The sequence below is a fragment of the Panthera leo genome, chromosome C1, assembly GCF_018350215.1.
Source record: "Panthera leo isolate Ple1 chromosome C1, P.leo_Ple1_pat1.1, whole genome shotgun sequence".
Taxonomy (NCBI): Eukaryota; Metazoa; Chordata; class Mammalia; order Carnivora; family Felidae; genus Panthera; species Panthera leo.
The window spans coordinates 165,190,614-165,209,168 of NC_056686.1; the positions used below are offsets into that span (position 1 = coordinate 165,190,614).

At 34.8% G+C, this 18,555-nt stretch overlaps 1 protein-coding gene across 20 annotated transcripts in view; it reads left to right on the forward strand.

Moving 5' to 3' along the window:
• RBM45 (RNA binding motif protein 45) overlaps positions 1–18,555 on the forward strand; it is a 66,899-nt gene that overhangs the window by 5,741 nt on the left and 42,603 nt on the right. For 5 of the 20 annotated variants that reach the window (XR_006205566.1, XR_006205567.1, XR_006205570.1 and 2 more), the window contains exons 3-11: positions 1,034–1,160; positions 3,254–3,373; positions 4,153–4,332; positions 6,979–7,108; positions 7,275–7,359; positions 7,563–7,726; positions 9,219–9,419; positions 11,824–11,855; positions 16,057–16,096. Coding sequence is in view for 6 of the 20 variants with exons in the window: in XM_042949249.1 (XP_042805183.1) it covers positions 1,034–1,160; positions 3,254–3,373; positions 4,153–4,332; positions 6,979–7,108; positions 7,275–7,359; positions 7,563–7,726; positions 9,219–9,411 (999 nt within the window). In the remaining 14 variants the exon portion in view is untranslated. The other 15 variants (XR_006205576.1, XM_042949247.1, XM_042949250.1 and 12 more) reach the window with 13 other exon arrangements.

Sequence of the window (18,555 nt, forward strand, 5' to 3'; positions counted from 1 at the left end):
AAACACTAATGGGGCGCCTGAGTGGCTCAGTTGCTTAAGCATCCTGCTCTTGATTTAGCCTCAGGTCATGATCTCATGGTTGGTGGTATTCAAACCCTGCCTGGGGCTCTCTGCTGACAGTGCAGAGCCTGTTTAGGATTAAAATTGTCTCTGCCCCTCCCCTGCTCATGTACTTTCTTTCTCTCTCAATAACTATTAAAAAAAAATAAGCCCTAAGAATTTATATCCCATATTTCTCCCAACATTAAAAATAAACTTTTACCCATATTTTTCATGTGGAGAATTGACTGAGTAAACCTGTGTGTTTTAGTTATATATTTTGTGAGGCTTCTCTTCAAAAGAATACACAGTTATGTCCTGTTAGAAGGCAGACGACTATAACTATAACTAATGTTTAGTGTGTCCCAAACTCTATATAAGCACTTTAGGTCTGTTAGTTCATTTAACTCTTAAAATAACCCTATGAAGTAGGTATAGCTATTAGCCCCATTTAACAGATAAGGAGACAGGCTCAGAGAGGATAAATAAACTGCCCAGTTAATAAGGGACTGAGCCAGGTTCAAATATGGAAGGTTCAATTCCAGCTTGTAATCACCACTAAGACTTTGGAGCTTTCCAAACCATGTACACATTCTTACTCTCCCTCCATGACTTAGACTAAGTTATTTGATTTCCTCTCTAAGACCCAGTTTCCTTGTCTGTGAAATAACATATATTATACACACACACACACACCCCTTGAAGGATTGTTTCAACAGTAAGGAAATATATGTAAAGCAAATGCTCAGAAAATGAAAATGAAAATCATCATGATTTTGATTATGTTATTTGCTTATATCATTATTATGGTTTTTTTCTAGTGCCTCATTAGTTTGTGACATTTTGATTCTATTATTAAAAATGGCTATATATTCTAATTGTTATTTCTAGTTTTGCAAATAAAGGGTGCAAATAAACAAATTTTAAGCTGAAATAATCTGTTCACAGTTACTGATTTTGACTCCTCTAAGATCATTTCTTTTAACTCCCATAGGTGTATGGAGATATCGAATACTGCAGCATTATTAAGAATAAAGTAACTGGAGAAAGTAAAGGTTTGGGCTATGTTCGATACTTAAAACCATCACAAGCTGCCCAAGCAATAGAAAACTGTGATCGAAGTAAGGATGTGTTCATTTAACATGTTGAAGACTTTCTTTAAACTTTTAATTATTCTAAATAATGGAATCTAATACTGGTTTTTGCTAATAACCATACCTGCTAATTTAATCTTAGCAATGGGAGTTTAAATATATATATACCTGGGATGAAAAGTATTTGAGGGCTGTGATTAAGCTTTTGTTGAGGCGCCATCTTGAAGAAAAATATGGGCAACTACATTAACTTAGTAAGTGAAAATACTGTTACCATATTTTGGTTATTACTTCTAAGGTTTGGGGGTTTATTTTAATATTTAAAATTTTTAAGTATTAAATTGACTTACCCTTTCAGGCTCAAAAAAATTTTTTTTTCTTTATATTGAAAAAACTCAAGTTTTCTGTAAAATTTGTTCATATTTAACCTAAACCCTAAATAGAATTAAATTTACCAATAAACACACAGGTTAAGGATGGGGTTTAGTGTTATATATGCTCATATAGGTAAATAAATATACATTAGGTTAATTTGAAGCTAGAGTGACATTAATTGGATCTTTTCCTATTAGTGTACATAATGAAGAATAAGAATTTTAAAGAAGCCAAGGAAAATATTCTTTGTTGTCATACTTCTAGTTATATTGACCTTTAGAAATGATGAATACTCTAGGTTTTAGGGTTTTATGAAGATCTATATGTACTGAAGAATTATTGCTAATCACTAGAATTCTTAGGTAAGCCTAAGATATATACCAAAATTTTCTCTCAGATCCTTCTAAATTTCTCAGACAGTATTAATTGAGTACCTATGGTATACTTGGCAATATGTTAAGTAAAGAGGTACAGAGGGAATATATAGCTTTTAAGGAGTTTAACTATATTGGGTAGCCAAGATCTAGTAAAAAATTGTTAAAGAATATTAGGAGAATTTTTTAAAAGGCTCTTTGAAAGCAGGGAGTATGTTTTATGTTTCTGTCTCTGTTATTCCTTCTACCTAGTACAGTTATAGGCCCTCAGTAAAGATTTATTGAGATTTCTATCAAAGATACTGTTATTTATAATAGACTCAATAAAAATTTGCGAGATGAGGAAATGTTCAAAAATGTGTGCTATGGTCCATCAGTGGTGAAAAACAAGTGCACTGAGAGCACAAGAACACATCTAGAGGTGAGATTTACATTTGGTATAAATTAGGCAGGACAGAAGGTGAGAGCAGTGTTTGCAGAGGCCCAGAGATAGAAATAAACATGTCTTTGCTTAATGCTGTGAAGGCAGCAATCTGAATAAAACATAATATTGTTGAGAAATTAGGAGACAACATTAAGTACATTGGCACCATACATGGGAGATCACGAAGAGTTCAAGCTTAGTCCATGTTAGGATTCCGTTGTAGATTGTTTTAAAAGGAGAAAAATAACTGTTTCTGGGCAGTTGATCTAAGTACAGTATCAAGGATGGATTTCCAGAGAAAGAATTCAAAGTGGCTGGTTTTATCCTTTTTAGAGCCACTGAATACTATGGTTGAAGCTACAAACCTTCTCCTTTGAAATATGCCCATGTGCACATATATAAGCATTTTGTTTAAAGTTTCAGAGGGCTCATGGAACCTTCTCACCTTTTGAAGCTCATCCTTGAACCCATACTTAAAACCTTTGCTCCATAGGCAGACCAGTTAAAGAGTTGTTGTAATTAATTGAAGGGAATCTAACTTAGAAACAAAGTCAGGGAAATTAGAATAAAAGATAACATTTTCTAAATACATTTTAAAGGAAGAATCTTGCTGACATGTTGAATGTGAAAAGCCCTCTAGGATTTTAATGTTGACCCAGGGAGAATGAATGATGATTTTACTTGGTAGTAGGGGGAGATTGGAAAGGATGAAAAAGAATTGCTGATTTTGCATGTCTACATTGACCCATAATTTGGGGTTCTCGCTCTATTTATTTTTTGCCATCTTCCAAAAAGCAAAGAAGTAGGTCTGGTGCAGGTGGCCTTTGTATAGATTTTGTTTTATGAAATTAATAGTTATAAAGCTAAGTCAAGCACTGGCAATAATGTATATTTGCAGGTATGTTAAATTTACTATGAAGTTTGAAAATCATAGATTCTTTTTTCAGGTTTTAGGGCAATCTTGGCTGAACCTAAAAATAAAGCATCTGAATCCTCAGAACAAGACTATTATAACATGAGGCAGGAGACATTGGGACATGAACCTAGAGTAAATATGTTTCCATTCGGTGAGTAAGCTATTCTTTATTTTAATAGTATAAGCAGTATATGCAATCTGATTTGGATTTTATAAAATATTCTTTTATCAGTAGTCTGTAAATCTGACTTAGTGAATCAAAATTAATGTAGTAGGGTTTTTTTGAGAAGTTTGTCATGACTTCTCATGTCCTTAATATGTAACACTCATTTAACATATTTCCAATTGTAGTTTTCTGTGGTTAGTTATGTATCTAGATATTAAACTATGTCACGCCACTTTTTTGAGTGAGCTTCTGCCTCTGTGTAGCCAACCAGAAAGTATAAAAGACATCTGCTTCTGTCCCCTCAGTGTGAGTCCTAAGATTTTTATCCCTAAGATACTGCTGCTTTCAAACTAGGGCTAAAGAAAGGAGAGGAATGACAAAAGTGGAAGCCAGATGAAGGGGGAAATAATTGATGAAAGTAAGACCTGTAAATGTTATTTGGCATAACTTTCTTTTAGATGAAACACTTGCCATATTTTGTAGTTTTGCGTACTAAACCTATTCCTGTGAAGTTAGACTACACATTTCTACTTAACTTTCTGTGTTGAAGGCAGGGGAGTGGGAAGAATTCTCTGTTTCCTCACCATTGGTCCCTTCTGATAGTGCTAATGACCAAGAGCATATGACAAAACACGGTTCCTTGTCCAATGCAATGAACAAGTTCCAATGCAATGACAGTGCATCTTACTTTCTAGTACATAAATGTTAAATGAATTCTCAACTGTATAGAAATTTAAAGATATACTTTTTTTATGTTGTTGGAGAACAACAATCTGAATTTTCAAGTTTTGACAAGAATGACAACAGAGGCCAAGAAGCTATCTCCAAACGCCTGTCAGTTGTATCAAGAGTTCCTTTCACTGAAGAGCAGCTTTTCAGTATTTTTGATATAGTACCAGGATTGGAATACTGTGAAGTTCAACGAGATCCTTATTCTAATTATGGTAAAATAATGTCTATTATTTTTAAACATACTGTGTTTTGATAAAATGTCTTTTCTCCAGTGGCACTTTTGATGTCAGATACTCTGTGTGTGACAATTTTGTTTTCTTTTTTCCACTTTAAATTTTCAAATACAGCGATACCTTAATAAATAACCCCCTGGGATTATAGCTCCTTTAAACAAAGTCATTTATTTTTTAAAAATATTTTAGGGGCACCTGGGTGGCTCAGTCGGTTAAGCGGCCGACTTCGGCTCAGGTCATGACCTCGCGGTCCATGAGTTTGAACCCCGCGTCGGGCCCTGTGCTGACAGCTCAGAGCCTGGAGCCTGTTTCAGATTCTGTGTCTCCCTCTCTCTGAACCTCCCCCGTTCATGCTCTGTCTCTCTCTCAAAAATAAATAAACATTAAAAAAATAAAAAAAAAAATATATACATTTTAACGCTTATAAAATAGAGCATTCTCTGTTTCCATTTGTGCAGCCAAAATGGAGTCTCTGTACTGCTGATTAATGCTAGACGAAGTTATAAAACCCTTAAAGTTTCCTTCTCATCCCTAAGTCTTTTTCTTAAGCTTATACCTCAAAAAAACTCCTTCCCTTCATTTCAAGTGTCTAATTGCTCTCTTTCTCTCTCTACATCTTCCCAGTCTTAATTGAAGCAAGGCTCTACTATCAGGCATTTGAACTTGTTACTTAATCGGTTAAACCTAATATCTCATGTTAACCATTTTTGTAATTTTTTAAGGTTTTTTTTGTTTTGTTTTTTGTTTTTTAAGGCTTTTAAGAAATGGAGTCATTGTGGCACAATGGAAAATGGTTGGCATTCCATTTCGCATCTGACTCAGGTGCAAATGAAATCCCAGTGCTGGCATGTAGCTCTGAGACCTTGGCAAATTGCTTATCCTGTCTGGGCCTTTCTTTCTTTATATGTAAAAGGGGATTATTAATACTATCAGTACCAGGGTTAGATAAGAATTAGAAATACTATAGGGGCGCCTGAGTGGCTTAGTCAGTTAAGCGTCCGACTTCAGTTCAGGTCACGATCTCATGGTCCGTGAGTTCGAGCCCCGCGTCAGGCTCTGGGCTGATGGCTCAGAGCCTGGAGCCTGCTTCCGATTCTGTGTCTCCCTCTCTCTCTGCCCTTCCCCCGTTCATGCTCTGTCTCTCTCTGTCTCAAAAATAAATAAACGTTAAAAAAAAAAAAAAAAGAATTAGAAATACTATATGTAAAATACCTAATGCAAGTCCTGGCACATAATAGGCATTCAGTAAGTCTAAGGGGCTTGTCAGTTTCTTTTAAAGAATTTGAGGTAAGGGGAGTATAGAGAAGTCATACTTGGCATCTGTTCCTGGCCTATAGATACACTTGACGTAGTGCTTTTAGGGTGCCATGGGTGTGAGCATAAGTGGGAAGGTGTTAATCAGGTCATATAGGCTAACGGGCCTGGAGCGGAGTAGTGCCACTCTTCACACATCCTCACTATTACTCTTCCCAGCCCTGGTCTGTTAGCAGGACTGCATGTGAACCTACTTCGGACCATCTTCAACCTCTTCTTTATTCTGACTATTTTGTGTGCACACATTTTGTGTTTTCTGGCACATTTGTTGTTATATGTAATTTTATTCTGTATTTCTTTCCCTTTTATCTGTTATGTTGAAATGTATTTGTTCCTTCACCTTCTGTATTGTTTCTTTGGTTGAATGTGTCTGATAAATAAATACATGTGTCATTGGAACACTTTTTTATTGATAGAGGAATCATCATATAAAGTCCTATCTGAATTGGTTTTATATATTCATTTGCTTTCTGAGTTTTAATTTCATTAAAATGTTGCGATGCTTGGGTTTAGACAGGACCCTTAAATTATAGCAGTGTTTCCCCCTAAGTGGGTTGTATTGTAAATATATTATGGAAACTTTTTTGGTTGTGTTATAAGCTCCTGGGCTCTCCATGTAAGGACTCCGGTATAAAATTATCCACCCCCCACCACCTTCAGCATCATCTTCCTGAATTAAAATCTGTTTCCATAGCTGAAAGCTCTCAAAAAGAGTGTGTAATCTGTGACTTCTAATCTAAGATTCTCTGTTCCCTACCTTTTGTTTTTCATATATACCACTTTTCCTTTCTCTACCACTGTAGCTAGCCAGATGACTGTATGTTCTTATCAGATTATATATTCCCCTCGTTTCATTTCCTGCTCAGTATGATAGGGAAAATTTTAGAATTTCAAAGTATATTTCAAAGAATAAATATTTAAGAAAAACTGCTTGGTTTTAGGTGTATCTGTCATATAAGAAACACCAATATTCTAAAATTAAATTCGTTGGAAAAAACTTACACTAGTAATTTCATTTTCCTTAAAATATCATGTTTATATTGTTAACAAAATCTGGTTTAGACTTTGTAGGAACACAGCTGTTGCACACACACACACACACACACACACATATATATATATATATATATATATATATATATATATATATATATATATATAAGAACGTTGTTTTCTGACCCATTTGATTCTGTATTTACTGGTTGTGTGATACTAGGGTATTTCTATATTGTTTCATTTTTATGGCAACACAGGCTTTAGGTATTCTCTTTGTTTTTTGTTTTTAATTCCCGATTCTCTACTTTGTTTTAGGTCATGGAGTGGTTCAGTATTTTAATGTAGCATCAGCTATTTATGCAAAATACAAGTTACATGGATTTCAGTACCCTCCTGGGAATCGGATAGGTGTTTCCTTCATTGATGATGGGAGTAATGCAACAGAGTAAGTACCATCTCAGGAGAGTCTAAAGCAGGGCGTACATAATATGACTTGAAGAATAAAAATAGAAAGCAGTTGACCTCTTGGGTGAGGAAGTCACACAAAACAAGTTACGGGTAAGAGACTGAATATCTCTAGTTTTCTGTAAATTATCAGTTGTTATCTTTAGTCTCCTTAGAAAAATGGCAACGCAGATGGTAGCAGCACAGCTTGCATCAATGGTGTGGAATAACCCAAATCAGCAGCAATTTCTGGTAAGTAGGTAAGAATTTAATCTCTGTAGTACATCAATAGGGTATGTAATAAATGTGGCCTCTGTTACCTATGAAAGAAAATTTTCAGAGCTGTAGTAAAAGATCACATAGGAGCCATGATATATATATCTTTTTAGCTCTTGGCTTTAAAATCCTTAAAGTGCAGTTTTTCTTTTTCTTGTTTTTGTACCTCTCTTCAACAGCAATTTGGAGGAAATTCTGGATCACAGTTGCCTCAAATCCAGACAGATGTTGTACTTCCATCATGCAAAAAAAAAGCCCCTCCTGAAACTCCTGTGAAAGAAAGACTTTTTATCGTGTTTAATCCTCATCCTTTACCTTTAGATGTATTAGAGGATATTTTCTGGTAAGATTTCAATTCCACAAAGTTACGTTTTATAATATAATTTACTTAAACTAGTAATTTAAGTCCTCTCACAATCTTGAAACTTCTATATCCAATACTTAATCAGGTAGAAATGATTTGTTTTGCAGTTTAGAAAAATTCCTTATTTATATGACCTTTTAAAATATACGATGATTTCCTTCTCTACTATTTACATATCCTAAGTCTCCACACAGAATTTCCGATTTTCTTTTAAAGACATAAAACATACAGTATTGTTTTGAAAAGTTGCATGCATAAAATGGACAAATCATTTGTTTCTTGGTAAAAAATAGACCTCTCCTCTAAAATTCTTGTTACATATCTTTCCCTTTGTAGTAGTATTTCACCTGAACAGTTTACTAAGCATCTTCTATTTTGTCCACACTCTGTTGGAACCTTAAGAATTATGTTGAGTAAACAATTACCTGATTGTAAGGAAGAGTATATAATAAATATAGAAAAAGGGAAGGCACTTGTTAATTGTTGTTTTTTTAATAGAACTCCTTGAATCTTAACTTTTTTCTTTTTGGTCTTTTTCCTGTTTGCCTTACAACAATGTTAGTGAATTAAAAAAAAACACCAGGAAACTCATTGAACAGTTGCATAAAATATCAGTAGTTCATTTAATTGATTCATGTAGTTTATTTCTTGAGCATATCCTTTGTGCCAGGTGGTCACCATGCTGTGTGCAAGAGACATTGTGTAAACAAAATGTATTATGTAAGACATTATAGTCCTTGTCCTGTGAGAGCTAATCTCATATAGGACACAGACAAGTAGGTAGGATATTACAGCCTACTGAAGTTGGTATTGTTACAGCCTAGTGAGGTTAGTGTTGTGAAAAGGAATGTGCAGGCTATGAAATACATGAGAGGAGCATCTACTTTTAAGACTCTGAGAAGACTTCTTAAAGAAGCAAGGTATAACGGAGACCTGATAGACAATGATAACTTAGCTATAGAAGAAAGGAGGGCGTTCGGATGGTTATTCCTACAGAGAGAATGTGAAAGGAGATCATTAGAATATGGAATTTGAGAGACTGTGTGGGAGGGTGAAGCAGGAGAGAACAAGGCCCATGTCAAGAAAGGCCCACAAGCCACGTTAGGGAGTTTGTCCTTACCCTGGAAGAGAATTTTGGGGAGGAAATGATCATATCTGTATTTTAGAGGGATCACTGGGAAGACTGGGTAGAGAATATTTTAAAGAGGGACCAGCCCAGGGTGCAGGGAAACAAGGGAGGAACGTGTTTGAGTATTCCAAGGAAAAGATCATGACTGGCTGAATGAGGATGGGGAACTGAGTGAGAATGAAGAGAACTTGACTAATAGAAGACGTGCTTGAGAAGGAGGATTGGCTTGCAGATTGGGTGTGGGGAGAGGAATGGAAAAGGAGTCCAGAATGGACCCCAATTTTGGGACCTACGCAGTTGTATTTTTACCAATTTCAGTTGATTTTTTTTACTTTGTTTCAGTCGTTTTGGTAACCTGATCGAAGTTTACCTTGTGTCAGGAAAAAACGTGGGGTATGCCAAGTATGCAGATAGAATAAGCGCCAATGATGCCATTACTACTTTACATGGAAAGATCCTTAATGGAGTCAGACTTAAAGTTATGTTGGCAGATTCCCCAAGGGAAGAATCTAACAAACGACAGAGAACTTACTGATTCTTGAGGTAAGCCCTTTTTACTCTGAATTTTAAAAACATACCGGCTAAATATTACAGCCAGAGGAATATGTATAGAGTTTTCTTTTTAGGGATTTGGAAGCTATCGGTTAAAAGCCTTGTGACTTAAAAAAGCTTGGCTGATAAAACCACAGCACAGGTTAATTTCACAATATATTTTTTAAACCTGAATTTTGTAAACTTAAAACAAATGTTTTTGATGTTTACTGGGAGAGTGTTTTTGCCCTTCTATAAAATAAAATCAGATTTCAATATAGAAAATTAAATAGTGGCTTTTTTTGTTTGTGAATGTGTTAGATGTTAAGCATTAGACTTTTAACTATATGCTTATGTGACTTTTTAAAATTGAAATAGTTCTAAAGATTTTTTAAGTTGAGGGATTAATGTCTTGATTTATAAATTAATTTATAATAGCCTTTATAAAGAGTGTTTTGACATCTCACTAGTGTAATACCTAAAAAGCAATATCAAATAATACGTGTTTTTGGAACTTTTGAACTTAAATGTTGGTTTTTTGTGGACTTAAATTTGTGAGTTTGTGCATTAAAACTACACATTCAGAAAGTATTCTCATATGCATATTTGTATTAAAAAAAAGAACCCAGACAATTTACCAAAAACTCTTTATCTATTATAATGGTACATACAGCCATATGAATTCCTTTTTCTTTAGTTTTCAGAATCAAACTTAAATTTCTTTTTCTGTGATAATTCAACTCACGTCTCCATGGCTTAGGGAGACATTCTTTAAAGTAGAAATGTTCAGCTCTTTCACTTTTTTATTCTGGAAATGAATTCTGAGTTTCAGGGGAAGCTGACAATTTCCCTGTTTCCACACACGCCAGCTTTCCCAAGTCCACTGCTGGTCAAATGATAGCAGTTGGCAAGCACTTTAGATTCACTTTGAAGTTACTGACTTGAAAGCAGATTTCATTTTACATCAATTTTCTTTCTGACCAATTATGGCAACTAGCAAGTATCAGAATGGATTGTCTCATGCCTTAGTGCTGATGACCTTCTAATATAGAGCAAGTCAGGTGATGAGTTCCTCCTACCTAGAAGGCATTTGGCAATATTTGGACCCATTATGAATAATCCTAATTTAGAAATGTCTTAAAATATTTTATCTAATTATAAAATTCATTCCCATTACCCCATACAATGTAGAAATATTAAAATGCCAGTGAAAATGACTTAGCAAGTTCTTAAAGCTGTTTTTTAATGTTTACAAATAAAATGTTAAGACCTGAATTCTGGTTAGCCAGCTGTCTTCTAAAATAGCATACAAAAATGTGTTTGTGTCTTTGGATATTTTAATATGTAGGTAGCAATTATTTTATTCAAAGAATCTTTGTCCTTAAAAAAGTACAATAATACTATGTTTTTATTATGGGGAAAATGTATGAATTACTCTTGTGGATGAGCCTTTCCTGGTGATTATTTATATAATATAAAAATATTGTACTTAAAAATCAGAAGATCTGGCTTGGAATTCTAACTCTGATACCTGACTGTGATTGGACAGACCTCTTCACCTTCCTGAGTCTGATTTTTTTAATAGGGTTAGTGAAAGAAATGAATCAGCAGAAGTCTTTATAAAAATAATGTTTTGCAAGTATGAACTAAAACTGTTGCATTGGTGATTTCAGTGAAATCTTTGAGATGTTGTCTCATCTAAATGGTCAGAAACTAAAAGTTTAATATACAGACTGTGGGCATCCAGTGCTATGGGAATGAAGCTTTATCATACCACATTTTTCCCTGTAAAAGTGGCATACCTTCATCCCATTCCCTGCATTATAGAGGAAGTGCATATACTTCAGCATGACTCTTCATAAAATATAAATCTGTCCTTTTTCCCTTTATTGAATTGTTGTACCTATTCAGGGCAAAAATAAAGTAGGGTCAGGTTAGCTGGAAATAGTGGGAAATAATCAGCTATATTAGCTTTCTATGTTTTTAAATTTATTTTTGCTGTAGATTTCCAGTTACTGTGAACTCCAATGATTCTCCTCCTTTGTTGGTATATTAAGTAAATGTACATATTTTAAGGTTCAATAAAATAATGAGAAAGTTTACCAAGTTTTACATGAAAATTGAAATTGAAATTCTTGGGAGGGGGAAGCATTTTTTTGTTTGTTTCCTTAATTTCAGGAAAACACCAGCACCACTCAAAGGTTGGTTCCTTTTATCTCTGAGGAATAGGCCTAGGATTAGGTGAGCTACACCTATAAAATAGGAAAAACTGAGTACAACTTTGAAAGTAATTGAGTTCTATTCTGAGCTGGGTTTGATGTGCAAAATATGTTTCTCTTTCTATTTGAGGAAAATAAACATTTTAGTATTTCAGAGCATCCTGATTTTATATTAATTCACAGCATTTTCCCTCCAGAAATTCAGTACCTGTTTACATCATCCTTCTGAGTAAGTTTGGTTTTGCTTATTTGGGGGCGTCTATGATTAAGTAAGCAGATAACATTGGTTACTTTGAAATACAGGAAATTCCTAACATTATAGGAATACTATATACAACAGCTGTTTCCTTTCAGGTGATGATTTTCATACTTGTGTTGTGTTCTTTCTACAGAACAAAGACTAAATAATGACATAATCCTCAGCTGACTGACTGAAAATGTGACTGGACGCACTCCCTGTGGACAGTTGACAGCTTTTTTTTTTCATATACCTGGTAGTCCGTGCACAACATTGTTTTGTCTGGGGAGCACGAATTGTTGACATGAATTTTTGAATCCACACGTCAGTGCTAAAACTAATATAATAGTTGTTTCTTAGAGCAATATGTTGTTATGTGTAGCAGAAATAAAGTTTTCTTTGCTTGACTAAATCATGCCTTATTTATGTGAAAGAAGAGAATAAAAAATACAACAGTGTTTAGAATTTTACTAAATGACATATTTCATTGATTTTGAGATGCACATTTTTTCACATTTTTACACTTCTCAAATTGGAAACATCTTAATACTGATTATGTGCCATACTATAGTTGACAACCTGTTTTTATTTCTCAACAGAACGCAAAATAAAAGTGCTTCCTTCAGTCAGTTGCATCTTAGATTCAATAAAATATGGTAATTGCTCAACTTACACATCCAGATTGGCTACTTACACTTTAAGTCAAGAGCCAAAATACATTATTAGAAATATTTTAGACTATATTTTATAGTTACACCAAAATTTGTTGGTAATTTTGTAAAGATCTTTTAAGATTATAGAGCAACGGTGATTAAAAAAAGTTTTAAGTTGTTGATAAGTTTAATTAAATATCAGTGGCCTTGCGGGAGGGTGGACATTTTCCCTTTATAAATACAAGATACAATGGTCACTGCAAAAATATGACATGTAATTTCAGAACAGATTATGATAGAATAGTCATTTCAAAAAAAGATTAAAGATTAAGACCCTACTATGCTTGTATTTTGAAAATCCAAGGAAAATGTTTAGCTGCTATTGAGGTGAATGATGTGTATCAAAAAGGTGTATCTAAATCAGAAACTCAGCATCTTAAAGATATTATAAATGGTATGCAGTTATTACAACCACTGAAGTACCTCCTCATGCCTTTCACATTCTGAGTTAAACTAAAAATAATAAAAGATTAAGTTCACTGGGCGTAATAGAGTATTGCATAGTTTGACATCTCTCCATTTAAAAGTTGAAAATTCTTTTTTTGAATTGGTAATTTTAGTAAATTGAGATAAAACTTCCAATCTCCTCTTCCCAGGCAGGGCTTACTGAATGAGAATGGAATCTTTGTGAACCAAAGAGCATATTTTTATTTATTTATTTTGAGAGAGAGAGAGTATGTGTGAGCACATGCAGGAGGGACAAAGGGAGAGAGAATCTTAAGGAGGCTCCACACCCAGCCTGGAGCCCAATGCGGCGCTCCTATCTCAGGACTGCGAGATCATGACTTAAGCTGAAATCAAGAGTTAGTCGCTTAACCAACTGAGCCACCCAGGCTCCCCAAAGGGCACATTTTATAGCAAATATTCTCATTCAAAAGCAAATATTCTCATTCAAAATGAAAAACCTAAGTAAAGAGAGTTGATTGATTATGAACAAGTAGACTTATTCATCCTAAGCTCATTGACTGCACGCGTAGTTCCATTTTCATGGATTGGAACCAAATGGTGCCCTACAGGTTATCAGTCTCTACCACTCAAGTGATGTTTGAATATTCCCAGAAATATTCCTGCCATCTGGTTAATCTAAACAGTGTAAAAGTAGGAAGGGAGTTCTCTTAAGTCATACCTGAGTCCATTGCATCTTTGGTTAATCCTCATAATTAACAAAATATGATTCCCTACAATTAATCACCTATTAGTCTTTAGGTTTTTCACTGGGTCAAACAGAAGAAGCTGAATCTTTCAGGTGATTCAGCTCTTTCAGCTCTCACACCCTCCTGCCCTCCAGATTTTCTATTTGCATTAAGTAATTCCAACTTGTCCATGCTGCATTTAATGTCAGCCAGTTTCAGCAAACAGTTGTGGTTTCAGTAAAGTGTCTTATGCAGATATATTTCCTTGATTCCTTCATATTAATTCTAAAGAGACTTGGAGAATTGTTCTCTGCCTACGAAACACTGCTTTTACAGTGCAACCGTCTGTTGTGTTTTCCAACTGCATGTCTCAGTTCTCTTGCAGGTGAGCCCTAAAACTTTATTTTGAAAAGTCAGAATGTCATGTTTTTCTTAAGATGAAGTTCTAGAACCTAAGAAATAGCATTTAATAATCTAGTACTTACGTATTCACTTAAATGTTTACTTCTCAAATCCACTTTGGGTATAAGAACATAATACTATATTCAGATCCTTAAATGCGTTGCATATGTCAGTTACTAAAATTGCCAACATAGTGGAGTTTTTATTAGGTGTGTATTTCTTTAATTTAAAAAAAGAAAAAAATGTTAAGCAATTCAGATCAATAAATTTCTCTTTCAAATATGTGGTTCAAATATAAATAGCATTTAAAACAAAGCCTGATCAAAACTTTCTTGTAAATTCATTGTCAGGTCTTTTACTGTAGGTTACAGATGCTGAAAGCAGGTATCAGATTTGCTGTTTCTAGAGCATCATGTCCCAAGCTATGTTCCTTGAAGTACTAATGTCTTCAGAGAAGTCCGTTATTCTTTAGGGAAGAAGTTTTCATGGTCAAATACATTTAGAAAATAGTTATTATTGCACAGATTTTTTCGATTGTGAAATTTCCCAGAGGTTTTAATATGCTAATATGTTCCGTCCCTGTATTTCCAAAAGAAGAGCATAATTTGCACTGTGAAATGTGTTTTTAGAGGCACACAGGGCAATGATATAACAACGGATGTGTTTTAGGAAAGTTTCTTCTAGCATATATACTGTTTTCTTCTAGCATATATACTGTAGATGAAAAATTAATGCAAAATACTAAGGAAATTATTACTCTAAAATCTTCTCGTTCTCTGAATTTTATTCTCTTTTACTTGGTACCTACGTGATATCAATGAACAGATAGGAGATAAGATAAGGGATTTTACCACTAGGTGGTGATAAACATTGCCACTCAGAAACAGTGAACTACAGCATTCAGATGTTATTTAAGGCCCTGAGCATGAAATGACAGGATTTGTATTGGGTAAAGCAGTGGTTCTTAAACTTAAGTGTCTACCAAGAATACCTCAGGTATTTGTTTAAAATACAGGTACACTGAGTTTTCAGGTTTGGGGGTGAGTGTCTCAGTAAGCTCCCTAAGTGATTTTGAAAGGGTAGCCAATGACATTTTCTTTTCAGTATACTAGCCTAAAGAGATTCCATATATTGGACATTAAGTTGGACTATTGTAAAAGTAAGACATTGAGAAGTTCCTAAGTCTTTTTACCTTAAGCATTTTTTAGAATTAAGCATCTGCTTTAATATCAGTTAAACATGAATTACAATGAGAAATTGAAAAACAGTCTTACAAATAACAAGGTATCAGGCTGGCTTTTTCATATTAGCAAATATTTTTTGATATTTTTGCATAGGATGGTAATTATTTGCTTTTTGCCACCCAAAGCTTCTACCTAATTTTATTTTTTATTTACTTTTATTTTGAAGTGAATTATTTTCATAAATTACCATCAAAGATTTTGGCTCTAAAGAAATATGGGTATATATGTCATTCTTTTTAAATGACAAAGGAGCATGAAGGTGATGTACTTATTGATCATGAGTGTTTAAAAAAATGAAAAAAGAATGCTCACAAGAGTACAGAAATATATGTGTATGTATCTGAGTATTTTTACAATCCTAAAGTGAATCTTCTTATGAAATGAATGCTTTTTTGGTGCACCCAAAAACTGTTGATTTATAGGTGCAGTTGAATTTTCAGTAACTTCTTATTTGCATAAAACTAAAATTCAATGAGGTCAAGAATAAATTAAATATTTATATAGCCTTTTTATCCAGAGGTATAGCCACCTGCAAGTTTGATCTTTTTTGTATGTGGTTAGTAAGCTCTATTAAAATCATAGCAACTAGCTTTACATATGACTTCAGTAAAGAGAGATAACATAAAGGTCATCCTTATTAGGTAAGTTTCATTTCAATATCTGAATTCTAATAAATGGATTGCATTATTTCCTTTTCTAGAAACAGTAACTCAAGAACACTTGGATCCTGGGAATTGAAGGTATGGTATAACCAGGGGATCAGATAGAAATATTTAGTTAACATATGAAATTGCAGTTCATTCATTATACTGACCATGTTTTCACTGTATTTAAGGTAGAAAAGACTTGTCCTCAGTAGAATATGGAGGACCCATTATACTTTGAGAAAGTTACCAGGCCCTATGAAAATCCATTTGAGTGTTTATCACAGGAGAAGGGAATCCTATGACTGTTTCGTATGAATTGCAGCCAATATCAGATGTCAAGGTCCACGTGAGCTGGTTAACCTGCCAGCTGAGTAAGGCTGCAGCCACTGCAGCACCCTGGAGACTGCCTTTCTGACAATACTGCTACAGAAGTGGTGGAAGGAAGGCACCAGGAGACTGTTTTAGCAATATCATTTGTATTTGAAATACAGAAATCAGGAACTGTGTGAAAAAACGAGTACTGTTTTCTTTAGAAGTTGGGAAATTATTGAGCACTAAAGGTTAACCAAAGTACTTACAGATACTCCTATGAATCTATACTCTTATTTTCCTGCTTCTACTCATTTCTGATTTTGTAGGTAAATGCTGTTGCTGCTAACTGATTTTCTTGCTTCCATATTATCATTTTCAGTGTTAGTAATACACAGGTGGTAGCATTCATTAGCACAGAGTTCTTAAAGGGTTTTTGTGTTGGTTCTGTTATTTTTTGTTTAATGCTAAAAGAAGAATTAATCTACTTTAAAGTCATTGAATTAAAATCACACTTATTTAGTGGAAGATCTGCTGTATAAAAACACATCATTTAATTTTTTCCGTTCATCCTTGGTAAAGTCTGTTATATCAGGTTTTGGCACTAGAAAATAGTTTTTACATTCTTAAATTATTGATCCTTTGGCACAAGAGACTTCTTTCCTCTTCCACATTAGTACATTAGTAACTTAAGAATGTGACATTTGGGGGACAGTAGAGAAGATTACGATTTGTTACTTGTAGGACTGACTTTAGGAAGAATCTGAAGTAGTTGCTGAAAACTGGAACTGGCTGACCTGCATTGGCAATGTCAGAAATGGGCCAACAATGGCAAGAAAAGAACATACTTGGAGATATAGTACCCATCTCTGTTTTACTATCACAAACTCCTACTAAGGCCCATCTACCATTAAGTACTGTTTTGGCTTAATCCTTCCCCCAGAAACTCCTAGCAGGTTTCATTCCCTTTCACATTTACCCTGAATCTTGGAATCCTAGGCACTGTAATGCAGTCTCATCTTTCACCTAGCCGGGTTTTATTTCACTGCTGTAACTCAAAGTATGGGGGGGGGGGGGGGGGGGGGGATTGAAAGTAGATTCCCTTTATGTCATCCTGAAAGATTAGCAATGTACTTCTACTTAGTAACTTTCAGTTACTTGTAATATAGGAATGTACAATGTCTTCTAGATTTTTTTTTTTAAGTTTATTTATTTTGTGAGAGAGCATGAGTGTGAGCGGGGGGGGAGGGGGGGGCAGAGAGAGAGGGAGAACAAGAATCCCAAGCAGGTTCCATGCTGTCAGTGCAGAGCCTGACACGGCTCAATCCCATGACCACAAGATTATGACCTGAGCTGCAATCAAGTCGGATACTCAACCAACTGAGCAACTGGGCGCCCTGATCTTATTGTTAACTCCAGTTCCCCCGGGAGCAGGTTTCATACATTATACCAACATCACCTTTCTGGACCTGTTTTCTCATCTAGGAAAAAAATAAAATAAAATAATAATAATAATAATAAAGGCAGTATAAATACAAACACCGGCAACACTCCTATCCCAGTTTTCTGCAAAAATACCCGTGAAACATTCAAATAAAGAAGTTAATGTTATTCATAGAAACTTGGGTAAGAATAGTGGAAACTAGAAGGAATTTTTACCAAGGAAAGCTATAAGGGGTGGATTTTTAAAAAACGGCTGACTCAGAATCCACATCAAAACAGCTTGTTGGTAAAGCAAGATGACACCTTAGCTTCTCATCATCTAACGTTGCTTATTATCCTATGTATAAGAAGGTTGTACTAATCATTCAAGACAGCTACTGAAAGCCCCATTCGGATTCTTAACTAGTGGCACTAAAGCTGTACTATCTTGGAGCTTTTCCTTAACCAAGAGAACCACAGCTGTCATTCACCTAGGGGTGGGGTGAGGGGGTGTGGTCCTAAAAGGGAAGAATAATGACAAGGGCAACAAAGGGATCCAAAAAGATCTTTTACCCTCTATCCATTAGCAGATGTAGAATACTTAGAGCAAGATTCTTTTAAGAAAGGTGTTCTTTCCAGCCATCTTTCCTAAGAACTTTGGTCGTATTTTAAGGAAATTCCTTACCTTCATCTACACTAATCCTATGTCCGATGGACTTAGTTGGGTTTTCTGGAGGAATTAAATGGGACTAACGTTTCTGACCACCAGCTGGATCAGCATTGGCACCTGAGTGGGCTGAAAAATACCTGAAAGCAATCCT